At 35.7% G+C, this 23,724-nt stretch overlaps 2 protein-coding genes, 1 non-coding gene and 1 pseudogene across 9 annotated transcripts in view; all 4 read left to right on the top strand.

Annotated features, from left to right (window-relative positions):
• Window positions 1–145: 145 nt before the first annotated feature.
• On the top strand, window positions 146–8,985 carry NDUFB3 (NADH:ubiquinone oxidoreductase subunit B3). 3 transcript variants are annotated; one of them, XM_016131103.2, is made up of 4 exons: window positions 201–365; window positions 2,569–2,691; window positions 5,263–5,416; window positions 8,701–8,985. In XM_016131103.2, the coding sequence occupies exons 3-4, from the start codon at window positions 5,265–5,267 to the stop codon at window positions 8,855–8,857; spliced, it is 309 nt and encodes a 102-aa protein (XP_015986589.1). In that variant the 5' UTR covers window positions 201–365; window positions 2,569–2,691; window positions 5,263–5,264; the 3' UTR covers window positions 8,858–8,985. The 3 variants fall into 3 exon arrangements, with proteins under 3 accessions (XP_036092170.1, XP_015986589.1, XP_015986588.1); XM_036236277.1 differs by lacking the exon at window positions 2,569–2,691 and having other exon boundaries at window positions 146–226; window positions 5,265–5,416; XM_016131102.2 differs by lacking the exon at window positions 2,569–2,691 and having other exon boundaries at window positions 210–365.
• Window positions 2,014–2,132, top strand: LOC118614873 (annotated as a pseudogene).
• On the top strand, window positions 6,102–6,220 carry LOC118614609. Its single transcript, XR_004956127.1, has one exon. It is a non-coding gene; the product is annotated as a 5S ribosomal RNA (ribosomal RNA).
• A 5,497-nt stretch (window positions 8,986–14,482) lies between the features above and the next one.
• The window catches only part of CFLAR (CASP8 and FADD like apoptosis regulator), a 45,072-nt gene continuing 35,830 nt past the window's right edge, over window positions 14,483–23,724 (top strand). For 2 of the 5 annotated variants that reach the window (XR_001595156.2, XM_016131087.2), the window contains exon 1: window positions 14,483–14,663. The gene's annotated coding sequence lies outside the window, so the exon portion shown is untranslated. Of the gene's footprint in view, window positions 14,664–14,901; window positions 16,862–23,724 lie in introns of those variants that run through there. The other 3 variants (XM_016131089.2, XM_016131088.2, XM_036237983.1) reach the window with 3 other exon arrangements.

Raw genomic sequence — 23,724 nt, 5'->3', positions numbered from 1 at the left:
CACTCTAACAACAACATCACTTATTGGCTGCAGCATTTCCGCGGCCCGCCCCTCTGTGCAGTATCTAAGGATTCCGGTCTCCAAAAAAGGAAAACATCTCCTTTTCCCTGCCCTCTGCCCTCTGCCCTCCACGATTTCTCTTACTTTAGTCAGACTTTGGATGCACAGATGTGCGGGAAAATGTCAACCTCCAGTCTTCTTCACGTCATCTCCACCTGATCCAGGAATCTGCGACTCAGAACCGGAACGTTAATGGGTTCACTGCTTTCCTGCCGTGAGGTATTCGAGGTGGCGACTTCCGTTTCCGGTCGGCTCCGGCGTCAGGGTTGAATATTGAATGTCCTGAGAGGTCAGATTGCTGTCAGGTAAATTACAGAGTTGGTGGGAGATCTCTTGATAGAGAATAAGAATAAGACTATTTTGGTTGTAGAAAAGGAGAGACTAAATAGAAAAAGATGTGAGCGCGTTAGCTCTACAGGGAAGATCGAAGAACTAAGGAGAGAGAACTATGAAATTCGTTGTAGTGAGGGGCGGTTGTAACAGGAATGCAGTGACAATTTCTGTAGTTAATTTAAATGCTGTTTTCCTCCTCTGCCAGCCGCAGCACCCTCTGCCCCATGTTTTTTGGTTTACCTTCGAATTGAACAAAGGCAGACAAGCCCCCAAATCGAAAATAGGAATTTGTAAAATAGGAATAATTGTAATGACTACCTTACAAATGTGTAGTTTTAAATAAGCTTTTTTCTGGTGTGGACGTTTATGACGCAGTGTTAAAGTGAAAAAAAACAGGGTAGAAAATTACATTAGTTTTTTAGAGTGATTACTATTTTTAACGTGCATACACATAAGTGCAGGAACTGAGACACTGAAAGTTCATTTGTCTTATTTTCTAGTGTTCTTATAGTATTCGCAATTTTTAAAATGAGAAAATTGAATATTACTTGAAAGTCTTTAGTAAACCATAAAATTACATGTAGTGTAAGTGGCAGTATCCTCTTATTTTCTTCGTAGGGAAGGTATGCCAGCAACCTTTAGTGAAGGTTGATCTCCACCAAACTTATTGGTTCACCCCAAACATAGGTAGATAGCTTTTTTAAATTTCATGATTGCGTATGCTTTCTTGGTTAAACTTAATTCCATACTGTTCTTATTTGAGCAGCTCTGAACCCGTTGTTGAGTTCTTGGCATAATTTGTCACTTTATCTAATATTAGTTTTAATTGTGAAGTATACATAACAGAAGAGTGTATAACACATAAGTACATTTAGAAGAATTATAATCAAACAAACACTTGTGCAGTCATCCCTCAGGTCAAAAAAAAAAAAAAAGCATTGTCAATAACCTAAAACATGTATTCTTAGCAGAGGTGATTGCCCTTTAAGGAGGTGAAAATTGGTTCTTAGAGGATGAGAGGGATGTGAAAAAAATCTTAGATACTACAATGGTTTGTGGTCCTTCAAAAAGCTGTTGTACATAAACAGATACACAGTATATGTATGATATTAAAATTTTATTAGGGGTGGACATGTGATAGGGAAAAAAATGTCCAAAGAAAACTCCTTTGAGGTCCAAGAATTAAAAATAGATTGAAAAAACACTGCTTTGAAAGCTCCCTGTAGAGCTTCCTGGATTCCATCTCCACCAAGAGATAACCACTATCCTGATTTATGATAAACGTTCCTCGATTTACTTTTAATTTTCCATCTATAATGCATTCCTAAAAAATGAATTGTTAGGATTTTTAATTTATATAAATAGGATCATTTTCTGGTTCACCATTACATTTGTAAATTTATTCATACTTTTGCATGAATTTTTTTGCGTAATATTCCATAGGTAACTTCTGTAATCCATTATTGTTGGCTATTTGGTTTGTTTACAGTTTGGGGCTAGCATAAACAAGGTGGCTAGATATATTAAAAATATATTTATTATACACATGCAAGAGTTTCTATAGAGCAGTATTGTCCAATGAAAATATAATGCAAGCAATATGTAATTTAAAAATTTCAAGTCTATGGCCATGCCACCCTGAACATGCCCAATCTCATCTGATCTCGGAAGCTAAGCAGGGTCCAGCCTGGTTAGTACTTGGATGGAAAACCACCTCGGAATACCAGGTGCTGTAGGTGTTGAAAAAATAAATAAAAATAAAATAAAATTTTCAAGTAACCATATTTAAAAAGTAGGAAGAAACAAATTAATAATGTATTTTATCTAATCTAGTATATTCAAAATATTTCAAGATATAATCAGTATGAAAAGTTATTAATGAAATATTTTACATTTTCTTCATACTGTCTTCAAAATTGATGTATTTTACACTTAAAGATTATGTATGCTAAGTTTTCATAAACACTCAATTTGTGCTTATATTTCATCAAATTTACCATTGAAAAAGTAGATTCATATGCCCAAATTGTCCCCAACTTTAAAATTTTAAGTTCTCTAGCTGCACTGAGCCACATTTCAACTGCTTGTAGCTACCTACCATATTGGACAGTGCAGATCTCGAGTTTACATACTTAGGAGTGGAATTGCTAGGCCATAAGGTATCCAAATGTTCAGCTTTTCTAGGTCATGCCAAACAGTTTTTCAGAGTGGTTGTGCTAAGTCACATTCTCACCGCCTGGGTGTGAAAGTGAAAGGTACATCACAGTGTGATTTCCCCAGTTCTCACAATCTTGTAAGGTAAGTTTTATCCTCATGTTAAATGAAGAAACTGAAATTCAGAGAGATTAATGATTTGCCTAGCATTTTATAGAAAGATGTGTCCAGGATCCGATGCCACATCTGTACAGCGTCAAAGTCTGTACTTCAGTAGAATTCCAAACTCTTCCTTCAAGTGATCAGGATATCATTGTTTGAGTTACGGGTATTCTGAAGTAGAAATTATTTTTAAAAGAAAATGAAAAGTTCCCTAGAAAGTGTCCAACTTCTTGTTCTTTTTGAAAAGTCATTGAAATAGTCTGTTTAGTAAATGTCTATAAAGGGACGCTTTCTGAAATATTTTAATTAGGCAGGAGAGAAAACATTTGAATTTTTTTTTAAAAATTTGCTTAGGAGAAATTAGTGTATATATACTTTCATGTTTTCTTTCAAAGTTTTATCTTCCAAATTACTTAATATTTTGGACATAGTAATATCATATTTTGGAAAAAGGCTTTATCCTGTGGTAATGTTTCAGCTTTTATTTTCAAAATCAAACTTTTATCACAAAATTTTGATGTTTGTTTTGTCTTCTCTTCAAAGTTTGTTGATACTCAATGATAGTTAATATTCTAGAATTGACATTTGCCATAAGGATTTGTCTTATAATCTCTAAACATTTTGGGAATGAAACATTTAAAAAAATTTTTTTGAAAATGTTTGAAGAAGCCAAGACATTGTTATTCTAATTAAATGCTTCTAAAAGTCTTTTTTTTTTGTAATGTGTTGAATTTCAAAAGTCAGTCTGAAATCTGAAACCAAAATTTTTTCCTTTATATTACTGAATCTACTAGTAATGAAATAATGGATTAAATGTTTCATTCAGAGTTAGGTTGTAGTTTTAACTTGTGTTGAGTGGGTATGGGTTTTCATTCTCTTTTAAATGTGAAAATCATCAACATAATGTTTTGTAGTATCTATAGGGAGCATATGAGATCTTGCTCCCATAAGTTTGCATCAAATAAGCTCTTCTAAAAATTCTAAAAAAAAAAAAAAAGTGTTTGTAAATATAAATATTAAATGTTAATTGGTCAAAATTACTATGTACAGTTTCCTCTCTACCTCCCCCCCCCAACCCCCCAATATTCTGGGGACTATTGTTTAATGAAATGAGCATTTCACATAATGTGTTTTGGTATATACTATCTAATAATTATCATTGTCTCCTAAAATGCAGTATAAGAATTCTGCCCCCTTATTGGGCGTGTTCATAGTTAAAAATGCAAACATAATGGTAATTATTTGGTTTGGTCTTATTTCTGGGGAGCAATGATCATAGAATTGCTGCTACTAACCTTATACAAATGTACAGTATAGCATTACTCATTCATACCCCCCTTAATTTGAAATTCATAGCAATTTAACTGGGGACTGAGCTGAAGTTTATTTTTACATTATCTGTAAAAAAATTTACATTACCTATAAAAATAACTAGTTTTACAACTGAAATCTTTATATAACTGTTGAAGGCATATTTTATTTAAGAAGCAAACTTAGTCATTAAAAAGGAGTCATAAGGTCTCTGTTGGTCTAGTTCAGGAGTCAGCAAACTACAGCCTGCTGGCCAAGTTCGACCTGTTTTTATACACCTATGAGCTAAGAATTGTTTCTACATACTAACGTAAACAATCAATTTGATATTAAGGAACACTAAACTTTGAGCCCAAGTTAAGCAAAATGTTATCTCCAAAAAAGAGAATTCCATTTTTTTATCAGTAGGCCTGTCTTACAAAAAAAATTATTATATTTTGAATTTTATCAACAAAATATTTTTTTTTGCTTTTATATAAGTGCCTACAGAGTGTCCTTGATTTTACCTTTTGACCCACAAAACCTAAAATATTTACTATCTGGCTCTTTACAGAAAAGTTCATGTGATCATATGTATTTAAAATAATACTGCATTTTAAAAGGATCATGTTAAAGGAAGCAGATAACAAAATAGTATGTAAAACATCCTCATTTTACATGTGTATGCATTATGAAAGGTTAAAAGGAAGGAAACAAATTGCTTAGAAGTTAGGAATAAGGGCTCTGAAACCAAACTGCAAGGTTTAAAATCCATTGTACTATGTACTATTTTTGTTATCTTCAGAAAGTTACTTACTTTCTTGAAACTCATGTTTTCATCTGTAAAATGGGGACAATAATCGTAGTTTAAGTTCAAAGAGTTTTATTAAGTAGTTTAAGTTCACATAGTTAATACATGTAAAACACTTTAGTGCACCTGGCGCATAGGGCTCAATAAATGTCTGGTGTTATTATATATAATAAAGAAAGGAGTGAGATAATAAATGGTTGCCTCTGAGTGGTGAGATCACTGATTGTTTTTATTTTTTGTATTTTGTATATGTGTACTTCCTAACTGTGAATATATACTAGTTATGTAATAAGACACTATTTTATAAAATTTCTTAACTCAGAGTTTTCAAGTATTTATATTGGCTTCTTTTTAAAACATTAAATGTTTTATCTTGAAACGTGAATAGTAAATTTGGGTATTTGATATCTATAATCTGTGTATTTCTCTCTTATGTTAATCATTTCCTATAGACATGGCCCATGGACACGAACATGGACATGGACATGAACATGGTCATAGTAAAATGGAACTTCCAGATTATAAACAATGGAAGATAGAGGGGACACCTTTAGAAACTGTCCAGGAGAAGCTGGCTGCACGAGGGCTAAGGGATCCATGGGGCCGGTAAGAATAATTAAATATTTAGATAGAATTTATCCTAGGGAATTAGTTTCTATATACCTTTCAATTATTTTCCTTTTAAAAATTATTGAAAATGGCTTTTTACATTTAAGTTTTAAAGCAGGTTTATTGAGGTATCATTTACATACAATAAAATTCACACATTTTAAGTATATGATTCCATGAATTTTGACAAATGTATTCTATTATGTAACCATCACGAGAGTCATAATACAGACTATTTCTTTCATCCCCAAAAGTTCCTTCATTCCCCTTTTCACTCAGTGCCGTCCTACCCCTGGCTCCTTGCAACCATCAATCTGCTTTCTGTCTCTATAGTTTTGCCATTTCTAGAATTTTATACAATTGGAATCATACAGCATATAATCTTTTGTTCTGGCCACTTAGCATAATGTTTTTGAGACTTATGCACATTGTTAACTTATATCCATAGATCCTTTTTTTTTTTTTTTTTTTTATTGCTAAGTAATACCCACTTGTTTGCATTTTGTTTACTATTCAATAGTTAATGGTCATTTGGGTTGTTTCCAGTTTGGGGCTATACCTATTTGAGTACAAGTTGTGTGAATATATGTTTTCATTTCTTTTGGGGAAATACATAAGAGTGGGATTTCTGGATCACATGATAAGTATATAGTTTTTTTTATTTAAAAAAAAAAAAACTTGTGTCTACAGCCATGCCACCCTGAATGTGCCCGATCTCATCTGATCTCAGAAGCTAAGCAGGATTGGGCCTGATTAGTACTTGGATGGGAGACCACCTAGGAATTCCAGGTGCTGTAGGCGTTTAAAAAAAAAAAAAAAGTTGCCAAAGTGTTTTCCAAAGTGGTTGTGCCATTTTGCATTCCCACCAGCAATATATGAGAATTTAGGTCACTCAGTCTTCTCATCAGTACTTGGTATTATCAGTCTTTTAATTTTAGCCATTGTAGTGAACGTGATGGTTTTAATTTAATTTACATTTCTATGAAGACTGATGATCATGAGAATCTTTTTGTGTGCTTATTTGTCATTCATATATTTTCTTTGGTGCAATGTCTATTCAGACCTTTTGAACATTTTATTATTCAGGGTGTTCGTTTTCTATTATAGAATATAAGAGCTCTCTCTGTATTTTCAATATAAGTCCTTTATCAGATATAAGTTTTGCAAATGTTTTCCACCAGAGTATAGCTTATCTTTTTATTTACTTGGTAATGTCTTTAGAAGTTTTTATAGTGTTCTTTTAAAAATTTAGGCATATGATCCATTTTGAGTTAATTTTTATGTCATGTGAGGTAAGGATGAAGGTTAATATTTTTGCATATGGACGTAAAGTTTGTTTCAACATCATTTATAAAGACCGCCTTCCCCCATTGATTTACCTTGATAGCTTTCTCAAATCAATTGACATTATCTGTGTGGTCTATTTCTGGATTCTATTCTGTTACCCTGATCAATATGTCTACCCTTATGCCAGTACCACAGTGTCTTCAAATCAGGTGGTATAAGATCTTCAACTTTTTTTATTTTTATTTTTTTAGCTATTCTAAGTTGTTTGCATTTACATTTCAGTTTTAGAAAGAGCTTTTCAGTTTCTACAAATATTTGCTTGGATTTTAATTGGGATCACGTTTACTCTATACCTCAATTGCAGATAATTGATAACAATACTGAGTCTTCTAGTCTATGGACAATTTAGATCCTTTTTAATATTCTCATCAGTGTTTTATTGCTTTATATACAGGTCTTGTACATATTTCGTTAAGTTTATCTTTAATTATCCTGTACTTTTATGCTATTAGAAATGATAATTTTTAAGCTTCTGTTTGTTCATTGCTAATATGTAAAAATACAATTGTTCTATATGTTTACTTTGTATCATATTACCTTGCTAAATTCACTTTTTCTAGCAGTTTTTTTTTATAGATTTCTTAAAATTTATTTCAGAGATGATCACTTGGTCTACAGAGACAGTCGTCTTTTCCATCTGTAAACCTTTTATTTCTTAGATTATTGCACTGGCCAACACTGCTAATATAATATTGAATAAAAATGGCGTGAATGGACATCTTTACCTTTTTCCTCATTGGGAGAAAGCATTTAGTTTTTTACCACTAAGTATGATATTAGTTGTGAGGTGGGCATAGATGGCCTTCATCAAGTTGAGGAGTTTCTATTCCAAGGTTACTATGAGTTGCCATTATTATTGATATTGTTATTCATGGGTTTTGAATTTTGTTAAATGCTTTTTCTGAACCTATTGAAAACTCACATCGTTTTTTTATCCTGTTGATATGAAGAATTACTGTTATTGATTTTCAAATATTAAACCAGTGTTGTACTTCTGAGGTAACGCCTACTTCATCATGATATAGTATACTTTTTATATATATTGATGAATTCAATTTTCTAAAATTTTGTTAAGAATATTTGCATCTACGTTCATGAGAGATATTATTACTATAGTTTTCTAATATTTTTGTCTGGTTTTGGTATCTAAATTATATTTGATTAGCTCTCATATTTTTTAGTAAGTCAGATTTTTTAAGTTAAGATTTTTGTCTTTCATAACATGATTTTTTTCCACTCACTTATTCCTGTATGTGAGAGACAACTTTTTTCACAAGAGTGCTCTGATTTCTGTTTACTTCTCTGTTCAGAGTACTCAGAAGAATGATTGCCAGGAGAGAAAATCAGTCTTCTAAAGTTCAGGCTGCTATGACAGGGGAAAGCCATGATTCTCTTAAATAGTAATAATGTCAAATGTTACATACTCTCTGTGCCAAAATATATCATATTTTACTCTGTATAATTTTTATAATAACACTATAAGATAGATAGTAATCATCATTGAGTAGGAGAGGAAGCTAGCCCTGGCAGGTTAAGTAATTTTCCCAGCCTTAAAGGCTGCGAAACTAGTATAAGTGACGGAAAAAAAATTAATGCCCTCTAACTCCCTCTTTCCATGATGCTATAATAACTAGTATGGGCAAAGCCACACTGATGACTTGTGATTGATAAGCTGGAGTAAGCTTTGCATTTGAGAATTTTATAAAATCCTGAGTATTATGACTGTGAAATGTAAAATCAAGTGTTTTTTCCTCTATTTTATATGTGAAATGAAGGCATATAGACGTTATCCTATGCCACACAGATTCCTATTGTGAGCCACTTAGATTATCTTACATAAGGTTGTATTTGTCTATTAGAAAGATGAAAATGTATTTTATTCAATGACTATGTGTAAGATGTGTGTGATTATAATTTTTCTATTTTCCCTCTAGCAATGAAGCTTGGAGATACATGGGCGGCTTTGCAAACAATGTTTCCTTTGTTGGTGCATTATTAAAAGGATTCAAATGGGGATTTGCTGCATTTGTGGTAGCTGTAGGGGCTGAATATTTACTGGAGTCCCAGAATAAGGATAAGAAGCACCACTGAAGATAATATCTCGAAGTATCTCTGTGGCTTTTTCACTCTCTTATAAAAATAAAATTTCACTATAGCCCACTTGTCTTTGTCCGTTAAAGAGTACTAGTAAATTTCAATAAAGAATACATGTGCCAGTCTGTTTTTTGTCATCCTTTAATAATAATAAAAAAAAGTTTCTCAAATCATATAAGATTTGATTTGGAATACACAGGGGTTGAGTACCAGTAGCAGTGCATTCTGTGTATAGCCTACAGTTAGCATATAGTTGATAAATAGATATGCTCTGATTTTTTCCAGTTTTTTAAATTATGATAAAATTTACCATTTTAACTTTTTAAGTGTACAGTCTTTGTTACTAAAATCTACCTATGATGTTGTGCACCCATTACCACCATTCATCTCCATAACTCCTTTCGTCTTGTAAAACTGAAAATGTATGCCCATTAAACAATAATTCCCCATTTTCCCCTTCAATCCCTGGCAACCACCATTAGGGGTACTGTCTTTATGCTTTTGACTGTATACATAGTATACCTCATGCAAGTAGAATTATACAGTATTTATCTCTTTGTGACTGGCTTATTTCACTTAGCATAATATCCCCAAGGGTCATCCCATGTTGTAGCATGTGTCAGAATTTCCTTTCTTTTTAAAGCTGAATAATATCTCACTCTCTGTATATACCACAATTTGCTTATCTCTTCACTCATTGGTGGACACTTGGGTTGCTTCTGCATTTTAGGTATTATGAATGATACTATGATCTAAGTATACTTTCATAGTGTTTAAATGGCATTTGGCCTTGCCGCACTTGTGATCCTCTGCAGGTGTTTAGAAGGACCTAGATTATTCTATAAAATACTTCCTGCCCAGTTCTGATTGACATATCCATGAGTTATGTTCATTTTTCTTTCTTGCGATATTTTCTGCTTTTGCCTTAGTCCTTGTTGCCACACTGTGAAAAGTTTGACATTTTTTTCTGTGTGTCTTAATAAACTAGACATTTCACATCATTGAATTTTTAAATTTTAATTAAATCTCTAAAATTGAGACTTAAAACTCAGCTTGTTGAAGAGGGGTAGTGTTTTTGCTTAAATAGCAAAGCCAGAATAAAACGCCATGGTGATTTTTTCTTTGTAGATTTTTGTTTATAAATATAAACTTGATCAACAAAACAAAAAGACAACTGACTGGGAGAAGATATTCGCTAATGATAAACCTGATAAGGGATTAATATCCAAATTTATAAAGAACGTATACAACTCAACAATAACAAAAAACAATCCAATTAAAAAATGGGCAGAAGACCTGAACAGATACTTCTCCAAAGAGGAAATACAGATGGCTAACAGACATATGAAAAGATGCTCAAGGTCGCTAATCATCAGAGAAATGCAAATTAAAACCACAATGAGATATCACTTCACACCTGTCAGAATGGCTATCATCAATAAGTCAAACTATAGCAAGTGTTGGTGAGGATTCAGAGAAAAGGGAACTCATACATTGTTGATGGGATAGCAAATTGGTATAGCTGCTATGAAAAATGGTATGGAGGGTCCTCAAAAAATTAAAAATGGATATATTTTTTGATCCAGCAATTGCACTTCTGGGTATTTATCCAAAGAAAACCAAAATAATAATTTGTAAAGATCTATGCACTCCAATATTCATGGCAGCACAATTTACAATTGCCAAGATACGGAAGCAACCTACAAATTAGTAGTCGATAGTTAGGTATGAGGAGCATGACAGAGGGAATGTGGTTAGCATTAGTATGATGGTTAAGTGGAGGGCCTGGGGAGGGAGGGAGCAATTGGGGAGGGGGTCGTTATGAACATTATAGACGTCTAACCAATGTATGGAGTCCCAGAGTAAATGATAGTGGTAAATGGAACCATAAAAAACTTTGTGAAAGAAGATAAGAGTTTAACAAAGAACAAAAAGCAATAAGACAAATAGAAACAGCAAGGAGGTGGATTTAAACTTAATCTTATTATACTAAATGTAAATGTTCTAAAGTTTAAATTCTAAAGCATTCCAATTAAAAGACATCGGCCTGGGTAAAAAGCAGGCCCCAACTATAAGCTGCTTAAATGAAAACCCCTTTAAAGATATAGGGTAAAAATAATGGGAAAAGATACTGTGCAAACACCAATGAAAAGAATATTGACAAAATAGATTTTAGAATAAAGAATTGTCATAAAGAGGGACATTTTAGACTAACGGGATCATGTCATAAATTATATGAATGTCTAACACTGCTCTACACTCAAAACTAAAGTAAACTAATAGAAAAATAAAAATTATAGAAAGAAGGACATTTCATAATTATGGAGGAGTCAGTTCATTAAGAAAACAAAAATGTTAAATATATATGCACAGAGCTTCAAAATATATGGGACAAAACAACTAAAAGGAGAAACTGGCAAATTCACAATTATAGTTGGAAATTTCAACAATCCTTTTAAAGTAATTGATAGAACAAGTAGAAAATTAGCAAGATCACAAAAGACTTGAACAACACTTATCAACTAGTTTGATGTATTTATAGACCTTTCAAAAAAAAAGAATTCATTCTTTTCTAGTGTACGTGGAACATTTATCACAACAGACTATTCTGGGCCATAACAATACATTTAAGCGAACTGAAATAACACAAATTATGTTCTCAGACCACAAAGAAATTAGACAATAACATCTGAAAAAATCCACAGATATTTGGAAATTCGATACTACCCTATGTAAGTGTTCCATGCTCAAAAAAAGTATAGGAAAAGCAGAAAATATTTTTAATAAAATAAAATGAAAACTAATGTCAAACATTGTGGGAAACAGCTAATTAAATGGACCTCTAGACTGATAAAAAAAAAAAAGGAAGACATAATAGGAATATTAGTAACGAAAGAAAAGATTAAAACATTAAAACAATAATAAAGGTGTTTTACGAACAACTTCATGTCAATAAATTTTGGTGAAATTGACAGTGTCCTTAAAAAAGATTATTAAAGCTCACTCAAGAAGTAGATAACCTGAATAGTCATGAATAAATTCATTTGCTGTGTTAGGTTGAGAGGTTGGAAAGTACAGTGCTTGACACATTTATAGCAGAAAATAGCAGTAGTTTTACTTCCCCATCTTAAAGTTGATTTTTCTCATCTATCATAATTTTTCCTGGAAGCAGGAGTGGTTTTCCATATATTTTGTTAATTTGAAAATTACTGCCTGAATTCCTTAGGAGCTTCAAAGCACACAAACCATTGTCATTTTAGTTGTTGCCATTACTTGGACAAGAACCAATTAAATGTGATAATTGTTCTTAAAATTGATGACCAAATTACAATTGAAAATAATGCTAATGATGTGTTTGCTAACCTCGAAATAAGCACTGAATATGATTACACGTAAAAGCATTAGCCCCATTTTGTTATGTAGGGCAAGTCCATAGCAAAGTAGCAAAGCCTCAGGTGGCACAGCTAATAAGTTCCAGATTTATATTTTGAATCCAGGTTTGACTTCACAGCCCATAGGAAGCACTGTGTATGTGATAAGTACTATGAAATGCCATAAGATTATCCTTTTGGACCTTTTCTCAGAACTACTTTCTAAAGTATGGCATATAATATTTTAGGAAAAATGAAATAATACAGTAATTTTACTGTATACCTATACTTTGAAGAAAATTGTGTTTCGACATACTGAATGAAACAGATTCAGACATTTTGAAAGTAACATGAGGACTTTAGTGGCATGGAAATTGTGTACAAAGACAAAAACATGGAAGGAATAGGAGTTTATCCATGTGAAGGGTTAATACAATGAAAGAAACAAATTAGAAAAGGAAAAAGGAAAAGAAGTGTTTGCAGAATATTGGCATGATGGCAGCAGTAGAGACAAGTAGAACTTGGTATACATTCAGGTGTATATACAGTCATTCACTTGCTGCTTCAATCAAATTTAGATCCTAATGATACTGTAGAAAGGAAGATGCTTTATTTTAAAATTTAAAAGAAATACACACTCTGCATATTTAACTTCAGCGAGAGAGGGGACATTGGCAGGGCCCACTTGCATAGGAGCTAGATAGAAGTATTCCAGTAGAAATAGACTGAGTCTTAACCGCATTCGTTTCTCTTTTCTATTACTGATTATATTTGCCAATTTTCTTCATAAAAATTTGGTTATTAGAGAGTGGACTAATTTTCTAAAATGATGGTCCCACAAATGGATACACGCAACTCAGAGGATGTGTGAGACCGTCCTCTGGGGTGAGAAGAAAAAATATTTAAACACATTTCTTTTCATATTTAATAAAAACAAATTCAATTTTGCAAATGTTTAACATACAAGATTGACAATGGGGGCTTCTCTCACCTGGCGGATACCCAGTGGCCACACAGAATTTATGGTAAATAAGGTATACTGAGGGAAAAGTGGGAGTTCTACCACGACAGGAGAGAACAAAGGGACTTTCAGCAAATTGCTACAGATTGTACTTTATGTGTGCTCACGAAATTTACTATCTACCAGTTTTAGCAAAACTAACATTCATGAAGTAGATAAGTGGCTTAAGATTTTTACAAAGAAACTGCTGATTGATGCTAATACTGCCAATACCAGAACAAGCAAATGAGAAGAAAATAGCAGAGCTATGAACTCTGCCAACATTTCCACCACGTAAATACAATGATCTATTCATGAAAGAAAAAAAAAATCAAGCAAAAAAAAAAAAATCGAGGAGACCAATAGATGTTCACCAACATAAAAATGAAGTTGTGTTCCAGAACTTCTTCGATCATAGCCTCCCATTCTGGTTTACTTTAGGGTTGTACACATAGGCCACATATGACTCTCCATAGACATGTAAGCATTGTTTATACAGCAGAAGTGTGTCTAAGTGTTTTCAACAAAGAGCAATATGATTAGGAATCCATATTTGTGGATGGCCAATTTTTAACGACCACTGTAGAAGGAAGAAATTCAAAAAAATTATTTTTTGCAGAAATACAAGATACCCCAAAAAATTTTATTCAACTTTATTTATACAAAAACCCCTCGTTGTAGAGTTAGTATTTGTGCCAATAGTACTACTAGCTATTGCTCAATTTTGATTGAGACAGCAAGAATACAAGTATTTTTCATTGAGTATATTTGATGGGAGTGCATATTTCAATTCAAGCTCCAGATGTAGGTAAGGAATGCAATTGACTTTCAGAGCACACAGGTGGATACCAACATTGCCTAGAATTTGGCCACATGGTCAGATATTATTTCTGCAAAAAATTTTGAGATGTAATTGACATACAACATCGTATTCATTTTAGGTATACATGATTTGATGTCTATATTTCAAAATGAGTACCAGAGTAAGTTTCTTTCACACTTGCTATTTATTATTATTCCCATACGTCAGTAAAGAAAACATTAGAAGTGCTGAATAAGTAATAACAATTAGAGCTGCTTTGTACAACTAGCTGGAGTTCACAGAATAGTCGTAAAAGATATAACCAGGAAACTGAGTTGATTGGCCAGGAGAGTGTTTCAACTGAAGGGAATTCATTGAAAGCTAGTGAGTAGGGGGTCTTTGGCCCTAATGCAACCGATATCAGGCCATAAATCTTTTCCAAGGTGAGAGATGGGAGAAGGCCAGCCAGCACGCCAAGGGGTGGCAGGAGGCGGTGGGTAGGTAGGTGAGCGCCACGTCCGCTTGTGGTTTCGCTTTCTTTTTCCTCCATTTTGCGCCCTTTTCTGGAGAGGCCGGAAAGTGAAGACCGACTGCTGCCAGGCGGAGGAGAGTCCCACGATGGACCTTACGGTAGGTGCTCACGCTCTATACCTTGCCAACTCTCCTCAGACCCCGGCGATCTGATTTCAGGTTTTCGTGTGAGGGCCCCCGCTGTCCCCGAGCACTGCCTTTGCTGTCTGTCACTCGCCGCAGCTCCCCAACGCACGCTTTCCTGCACTGGCCCTGGGCGAGGGCGCGGGGGGGGGGGGGGGGTGCCCAGGCAAGGGTCAGGGGAGGGGTGGGCCTTCTGGCAGGTGACTCAGTCCTGCAGATTCCTTATTTCTGGTTTGCCCGCGGGCGCCAGCCTGGGCGGAGCCCCTCCGCCCCGCTCCTTCCCCGACTCCCACCCCCTCGCCGGGCACCCGGGTCTGGAGTGGGGGTTTCCAGAGGCTGCGGGCATCTCAGGTGCGCGGCCAGCGCTCCTGCCGCCACTCGGCCGAATAACCCTCGGCTAACACTGTACCCAAAGAGGCGGAAAACAGTCCGCGCGAGCTTTGGTGGCAGGTCGCCAGCGTCGTGTAAACTTTGCCTTAGATCATCTTGAGAGCTGCTCAAGACCTGTGGTGAAATATTCAAAAGATAGGGCAGTTGTCCTTTGGAAAAGTTGATGAGAAAGAGGATTTTTTTCCCCCTGCAGTAATGTGAGCGCGTAGCCTTTACTCAGCGAGAGCAGGCAGCCTGACAGGGATTTTTACTCTCTCGCAATAGCTTGAGGAAGTAGGGCAGGGTTGTTATTTCTCAAAGCATTTAAATATATATTTCGGTCGGAATGATTGACTGATTTATGTAAAGCCTTAAAAATGTTTTTGTTTCTGTACTCCCCACCCCCCACCCAGTCTCTTCCCCTTCAAAAGGATGGGAAATTAAGGTGACTTAAAGATGTTCTTATTTGCACGGAAGGGCATGTTCTTTTACATATTAACAGTGGACTGCAATAGAACAAAGGCCATTGAAAATTCAGACTGCTTTTGGCTCGGGAAAAGGAAGTTAGTTCAAGGACGTTGGAGCTCTTGCGAATATATTTGTTGACTTTTGAAATTTATTTAGTCAACAAGAGGTGGTGACAATAGGGTGATAGCTTACTTCAAGCATTTTTTGAGACCTACCGGATAATCTAGAAGTCCAACTGGCTCTGGCGGGCCAGACCGGATTTCAGATAAGAGGAACAGACTTTTTGGTATTTTCCCTTTGGTGGTTCCCTTAAATAAGCTTGCCTTTTAAAAGGTTTCATTCGGAGGGTCAAGAAGCTTGACTCAACTCTCTTACCCCCTACTCCCCCAAGATGACTCATGTTTAGCAAGGGAATTTTCAGTGTTTACCAAATACATTTTCTCTCTCTCTCTCTCTCTCTCTCTCTCTCTCTCTTTCTCTCTCTCTCTCTCTCTTTCTCTCTCTCTCTCCTTCCTTCCTTCCTTCCTTCCTTCCTTCCTTCCTTCCTTCCTTCCTTCCTTCCTTCCTTCCTTCTCTTTCTTTTGTTAACATATGTTTTCCTTACAGCTTCCGGATTGGATGTCTTGGTTAAAATGGATTTTTCTTTCGACTTCGTGTTTTATGTTTCTGTTTGTAACTTTTTCTTTAACTATCTTTATACCCTATCTTACACCTGCTTTTTTAGGTGATTTCACCAGCAGGTACGCAGGAACTGGGTGCCCCTTGTTCCCTACCTTTTTGGGAGTCTTGCACAACATGGGACGTTGGGAGGGTAGTTGGGGGAAGGTTGTTTTGTTTGTTTTTTCTTAGCTGTGTCAGGGGACCTACTGGAAGCTGAAACGAAAATACGTTTTCGTTGCTGGGGCGCCTGTCAGTCAGTCACCCACTGTCAGTGGAGGGTGGCGAGCAGCGGCGGCATCCACTCGGTTTCTGCCTGCCACAGGTAATTCCCCGGAGCTCCATGTCGGCCCTTTGCCTAGAAAAGGAAGAGTTTACGATTCAAAGAGACACTGTGTGCCTTGTGGAAATTTTTAAGGTCTGGGCGGAGAGTTCTCAAACTTGGTCTCAGACGGGCAGCGTGTCCCTGGAGCGAGGCCTGGAGGAGGCGTACGTCAACCCTAAGAGATTCTTGGACGCCTGCCCGGAGGCCGCCTCTGACACTCTGATCCAGTTCCTTGTCCTCTCCGAGGAATTTCCCAACACCAGTTTTCAGGAGCAGCAGATCTGATCGTGCCCTCAGTGGGGTGGGTACGTTTCCCGGCGGAGATACAGCTGGAAGAGCCGGCGGCTTCCCCGGCGTGAGTAGACAGAGAACCCTGTACGCCCCTCTACTTCCGACCTGCACCCCTGTGCTGGCGTCGCCCTGGACTCCAGGGGCGTGGGGCACAAACCCTCGATCGCGGCAGAAATGAATTGAGTCTCCTGTTTTCAGCCGTTCAGCATCCTGGGGACTCATCCACAGCACTCCTAGTCAGGGGGACTATAGTTTTTTTGGATCTCCGGAATGGACTCTGGTTATTTCTTCTTGTGGGGCACCAAAGGCTAATTAAAGTCATGTTTATGTACTGAAATGCCTCCTTTCCTTTAATTCAGTACATTCCTATCAATATTTATTGAGCTTCTTTGGGCCAAGCGGAGGTCTGGGTGCTGGAGACATAGGGGCAATCTGAACTTGGTTCCTTGCGGCAGAAGATCACAGAGTGGTTGGGGCAAAGTTAACCTGTACAGGTAACTTGGTTTCAAGGCAGCGTAGACAAAAGGTCACAGGACAGCCAGCCTGTAATAGGAAGGAGAAAGCCAGTTGGGCCAGGTGGGGGAAGTAATGACAGATCACAGAGTTGTCAATGTGTATTCACACTGTTTTCCTTACTATAAATCAGTGGGAGAAGAAATACTATTATTATAGAAATGTTGTATTTCTCCTTCATATTCAGCTCCTGTCAACTCCTCTAGGAAGACTTCGCAACCCAGCCTGTGGGTTCATTTCTTCTACTCTTTCACATGCTCAGTGGCTAGCTTTGCACTTACCGTAGACTTGCACTTAATCCTCAGTAGTGGCATAGTTTTTCTTCAAAAACTTTTTCAGTCAAATTGTATTATAATTATCTGAGTTAAAATAAGTAAATAGAGAAAGCCCTTAGGAATCCATTGCCTAGGATAACCAAAGGTTCCAATTTAATGTCTTTTTCAGACATTTATGCATTCAAATATAGTCTTTAAATGTTTTTAGAAATATGTATTTTGTTCTTGTTTGTACATTGTATGTTGCTGCTTCTCCAGTCATACTTAAGGACTGCTGTTTTTTTTTTCTATTAATATCTCTGCTTTTTTCACATGTAATTCCACTTCCCTCTGGCATTAGTGTTTCTAATGAAAGATTTTTTTTTCTCGTAGTGAACATTTTTCTTATTTTTGAGAATGTGTGTATCCACAGTTTACATTTTATTAATCTGTTCAGATGCCCAAATGTTTTTTCTCCCTTCTCAATTCTGATTTTAATTTCTTTTTTGATCTTGTGGGCATATAAGTGAATGAATATATATTCATTTATATAATATGTATTCTTAGATCTTTTCTTTCCAGATAAAATGGCTTTCCATTCCCCTATACTTTGTACCTGTTCTTTGTTTACTTTTCTCTGATGGTCTCTAACCACTCCGTCTTTATTTGTGCAAAACAGACAAAAAGCTTCTTTGTTATTTCCTCTTATTCTAGATATTGGGTTTTCATCTTTAGTAATTCAGTACTTATGAAAGAACTAAGCTCCACCAATTTGATACCATATTTATCTGCATATTCAGAATGGTTTATGTCTTCTGCAGTGAAAGTTTCAATTGGAGAAATAAACCCATTGTTTCTCATATCAATATTTATATACCTTAGTTTTACAATGTAATTGAAAAATCCTCTTGTAGCTACTGGTTCCAAGTCTTAAAATATTTCCTAGGGTAATGACTTCATTTTAACATCTGATTTTACAAGTGAGAACTACAGCTTCCTTATCTACTTGAGGAATTCTTGAATTTTTTCCTTGAACTTCTTTGGTATTTTCCTTTGGCTTATATATCCTTTTTTTTTTTTTTTTTTTTTTACTTGAAGCTTTTGAAAACAGCTTTTAAAGTCAATGATCTTTGTTTTAAAGAGTAGGCAACAGAGAAATATTGCTTAAACTCGCACAGGAAATTGAAGTCTCATAGTAAATCAATGGATGTAGTCAATGCCACATGTTATGTTCTCTGTCTTTTTCACAATATGAGTAAATACAGCAGTAGCTCATGGAAGATTAGTTATGTATTAAACTTGTAACATCTCATACAACATATTAGTAATTTTGAGAGTATGAGAGGACTATCTTATTTGAAGAAAAAACACTTTAAAGTTTAGACACTTTTAAGTTAATTCTAGGAGGAGAATTATATACAGAGGACTCGATGTGGAGGTTTGGCAAAAATGAAAACTTTGACACAAATCTTATAGTTTTAGAAATTTTGATAAGTGCAAAGGATAAATTTTTAGCTAAAGTTATGGGGAAGGAGATACACCTTTTGCTAAAAAGCCAGAGAATGTCTGGTGAGCTTGGCTGGAGACATTATATTCTGCTAGTTCAAGGTGAGGTCCTGTCAGCTCCCCATACTCTGCATGGGGGCTCATCAGCCTCATAAAATCACATTGTGAGCCACTCTTCAACAACAGCATTGTTACCTTCATATAATTGTAAAAGCTTCCTTTAACAAGCTCTGTCTCCTGGACCTAACAACCAGGTTCCAAGTATGATATTTCACTCCACCATAACCTACAATGAAGCAAGATGAAGCAGGATGAGTAAGTGTTACACATGTTCAGGCCTGCTGGAGGAGCTGTGTAATGATGACCAGTCAGTTAAAGGCCTTACCTAGGAGGATGAGCTCGGCAGGCCTGACTAAGGCCCAACACAGCCTAATGAAGATGAGTACGAACTTACTTATCCTCAAGAATCTTAGCTCATATGACAGGAAGCCAACTAGAATAAGATGAATTTCAGAAGAGAGTGAAAACTGCTACGAAGCAGAAAGAGAGGACCTGATTTGGGGATCAAGACAAGCTTATTAAAGAGATGGCTTGAAAGATGGGATAGAATTTGATAATTGAGATCATCTATTGTTGTGGGCAATAATTGGAATTAACTGCTTGTGAAGCCAAATCATATTTAGTGCATATTTTTAGTCACTGATACATAATGGTCATTAACATTCCAAATTGGAATGTATTTATGCTTCAGCCTAAGTCTTCTAGAATATGTTTGGTGTGTATCTGCAACATTTCAGAAATTTCAGGAACCACATGATGAATTCATTATATACCTCATTTTAAATATTTGGAGGTGGGGCACAAGGTGGCATTTCATGTATTACCTTAGATTTAAAATGCCGACAATTGGAGGAGGAAAGATAAGTTCATTATATTAGCTGCTTGAATTGTTACACAGCCCACGTCCATAGGTTATGTACGTGAATGGTTATGCTTAGGGTAAATGTTCAGAGCTCCTGTGAGATGGCCACATTCTGTGTTGCCCAGGACCACGTAACCCTTTCTTCTTTATCCTTTCAGAAACTTTTAGGTGACTCCTTTAAGAGACTTCATGATCGTATATCAGCGGGGATTCACAGACACCTGAAAGTTGCAGGTTTGCACGCTGCTTTCTGCAGCTGGCAAGGCAGGTTTCTCTTCGTTACCACCCAGTTTTGTGGTGTTGCTGGAAAACTACACTTATTTCCATACTGTGGCTTGGTGAACATAACGTTGCTTTCATGCCATACCATGTCCTCGTTTCAGGTGGAGAAGCAGCAACAAAGAGTGGAATGTTAAGTATGTCCTTAGATAGGTTAAGGTGTGGTGGGAACCAGTCATGATGGCTGCTGTGCTACTGATTACAGAGAATGCTCTGTGCTTTGGATACCAGATTGTTTGGGGGCAAAGTTGACATTCTGAAGAAAGACTGAGAAGCCTGACTAAAGTTAACCACATTTTACTATCGCCTGTTGGAGCTAATGCTGGGTGCCAGGGAGGTATGTTCATAGTACGGTGGTGGTACAAGGAGTTATGTGGGCTCTTCCCAGGAAAGCTTTATACAGTAGGAGATGCTTCAGCTGGGCTTGAAAGCTGAGAAGGGTTTTGCTAGGCAGGTAAGGGGAAGAGAGTAACAATACTGGCAAAGGCACAGAAAAGAACTCTTTGTTTGGTTGAAGCCAAATGTGCAAGGTGTGTGTTAATGAGAAATGAGGACAGGAACTAGACCACCTTGAATGCAAAGAAATCGGAACCTGCCATGGGAGATGAGGAACCAGAACCTGCCATGGGAGATGAGGAACCATTGGAAGGTTTGAATGAGGAAAGTGACTTGGTTCAAGCATGAACTTCAGAAAGTTCATTCTAGTGAGAGATCCGTTTGGAGAGGGTAAGGCCATAGGCAGGGCAAACGAAGTCCAGGGTTAGAGTCTGGGTGAGAGATGAATTGTACTGTGGTCAGAGAATATCGTATGAAGTATATTTATTTTAGTCTCTGTACACTTGTTGCCCAGCTTATGTGGTAAAATATTACAAGTTCAGTCATTTTATCTCTGTGTTTTTATCTAGTTACATTTTATTCATCCTATAATGGAAACCAATTCAGTATTTATTATGTATGTTTTAATGTTTTCACTACACACACACACACACACGCGCGCGCGCGCTTTCTAAACAATATGTAGTATTTTTAACATTTAGGATTTTAATGCATGCTTTTGCAAGTTGCTTTTTGCCTAGGTGAAAATATTTGTTTTGTTGTTTTGCTTTTTACTTGTTTGGGAAATTCATGTAGTTCTAGTTCATTCATTTTCAAGGTTGTATAGTATTTCACTAAAAGACTAACGTTTTATTCAATCTCTTCTTAAAAGACCTTTAGATGGTTTCCATTTTTTGTTATAACATCCATTGCTGCTAGGAATTTGTGTACATGTTTTGGTATACCCGTCTGAACTATTTTTTAAGGATATGTATTTAGGAATAAAATTTTCATGTCATGGAGTAATGTATGTTTTTATCTTCATCAGATATTGACGAATTGTTCTTCCAGGTGTATTTCCCAATTTATAATTCTTCTAGCAATGTATAAGATTTCATATTTCTCTGTATTTTTATTATAGTTGGTAACATATTAGCATTCGACTGAGAAATAATATCTCATTGTAGTGTAAATTTGCATTTCTTTGACTACTAAACATATTTTTATATGGTTAGTGGCTATTTGGCTTTTTTCTTCCAGAAACTGTTGCCTATTTTTCCCCTTGGGTTGCTTGTCTTATACTTATTGATTTGCTAAAATGCTTTCTATATTCTAGATAATAATTCTTTATTAATGAAATATGATGCATTTGCCTTCTTAGCCTCTGCTTTATCTTTTTTCATTTTAAAAAAAGATTTGTACTTTTTATGTCTTATGAAATCTTTTTGTAATTGGAGGTTATAATAATATTCTTAAAGATTTCCTTCTAAAATTTTATATTTTGGACTTCAGTACATGTGGAATATGGTGCGAGGAAATAATCTCAGTTTACTCTCCTATGTATATGGATAACCAGTTGTCCCGGCACCATTTCTGGATTGTAATGTACTGTCTTTACTTATTTACAGGGCCACCTCATTCATCTGGGTGTGGATTGATTTCTGAGCTCTCATCTGTGTATTGTTTTATTATCTATCTCTGTGCCATGTTACTATACATTTGTATTAAATCTTAATATCTGGTAAGGCAACTTCCTTCAATTGGTTGTGTTTCTAATATGTCACCATTAGGTATAGTATTTGTTTTGGGTTTTTCTTTTTTTCTCATAATTACTATTTAACTATTTATAAATTGCCGTCTCAAAAGTTCTTTGCCTTTTAATCCAAAAGTCAGGTTTTTTAGAGAACTCATATCTTTATTATATTCAATCCCCCTATTCATGAACAAGGTAAAGCTACATATTTATTTAAGTCTTTATTAATGTCTTTTCTATAATACTTTATAGTTTTTTTTTTTGTTAATGTCTTGCATATCTTTTGTTAGAATTATTCCTACATGTTATCTGTTTTGATGCTATTATAAATCTTAAAAAACTATCACTGGTTTTTAGCTGTTTTTTCTTTTTAGCTTTCTACAATTTTATTTACTTTCTTACATGCTTAGCTGTCTATCTGAGCAAATTTTTTATGTTTGATTCAGCATCTCAGTATGTATTATACCCAGAACTTTTTCAGATTATCTAATGCAGCATTTCTCAATCTTGGCATTATTGGTGTTTTGGGATACATAATTCCTTGTTGTAAGAATGTGCATTGGGGAATGGTTAGCAGCATCCCTGGTTTCACCTTTTAGATGCCAGTAGCACCACTTGGTTATTATGACCCAAAATGTCTTCAGACATTGTCAAATCTCCTGAGGAGCAAAATCGCCCCTGATGAAGAACCATTGATTTGGGTATTCGTATTGCAGAACTTTTTTTTTTTTTAATCTTCTTGAATGTTTTAAGATACTTATATTTTAAACTTTCAGATATAGCTTCCCAGGATGTGAGTTATATTTGTTTTGTCTACTGTTATGGATGGTGATTTTTATTTTTGTGCATGGTAATTTTTAGCATGAGCTCACCCCCAGCAAAATAGATATTTCATATGCTCTGGCTTGTGAAGGTGGGATAGTTTTGAGTTTTGAGCCTCTGAAGACCTTATGGACTTCCCAAGTCTGAGTAATTTTTATGTTAATATCTTGGTTTGGGTTTAAAAGAAACCCCAAAAAGGTAGTGATTATTTAGATCTTACTGTACTTCTCCCTTCCAAGCTCTTCTTTCTTAAATGCCAATCACTTATAGCCACAGTTAACTGCCCCAGATACCACCCCCAGCATATACACACTGGTATTTTGCTGCATATGGTTGGTTTGGCTCAGCATAGGATCTGCAGTTTTCCTTTTGATATTTTCTCTGACTATGCCAGATGCTATTACTGAGTAATTTGGATTTTGCTACCAAGCTATATCTCCATCAGTACAGAGGGAATACAGCATGCCAGTTCTGCTTAGTGTGCGTGACTGGCAGGCAGAAAGTAGTCTTGTGTATGATAGTTGGAGGAAATGAACAGAGCAGATCATGTTTTTTAAAATGAT

The sequence above is a fragment of the Rousettus aegyptiacus genome, unplaced genomic scaffold (genome assembly GCF_014176215.1).
Source record: "Rousettus aegyptiacus isolate mRouAeg1 unplaced genomic scaffold, mRouAeg1.p scaffold_m13_p_2, whole genome shotgun sequence".
Taxonomy (NCBI): Eukaryota; Metazoa; Chordata; class Mammalia; order Chiroptera; family Pteropodidae; genus Rousettus; species Rousettus aegyptiacus.
Note: the sequence above shows the minus strand (reverse complement) of the source record. Positions and strands in the feature narration are given on the sequence as shown.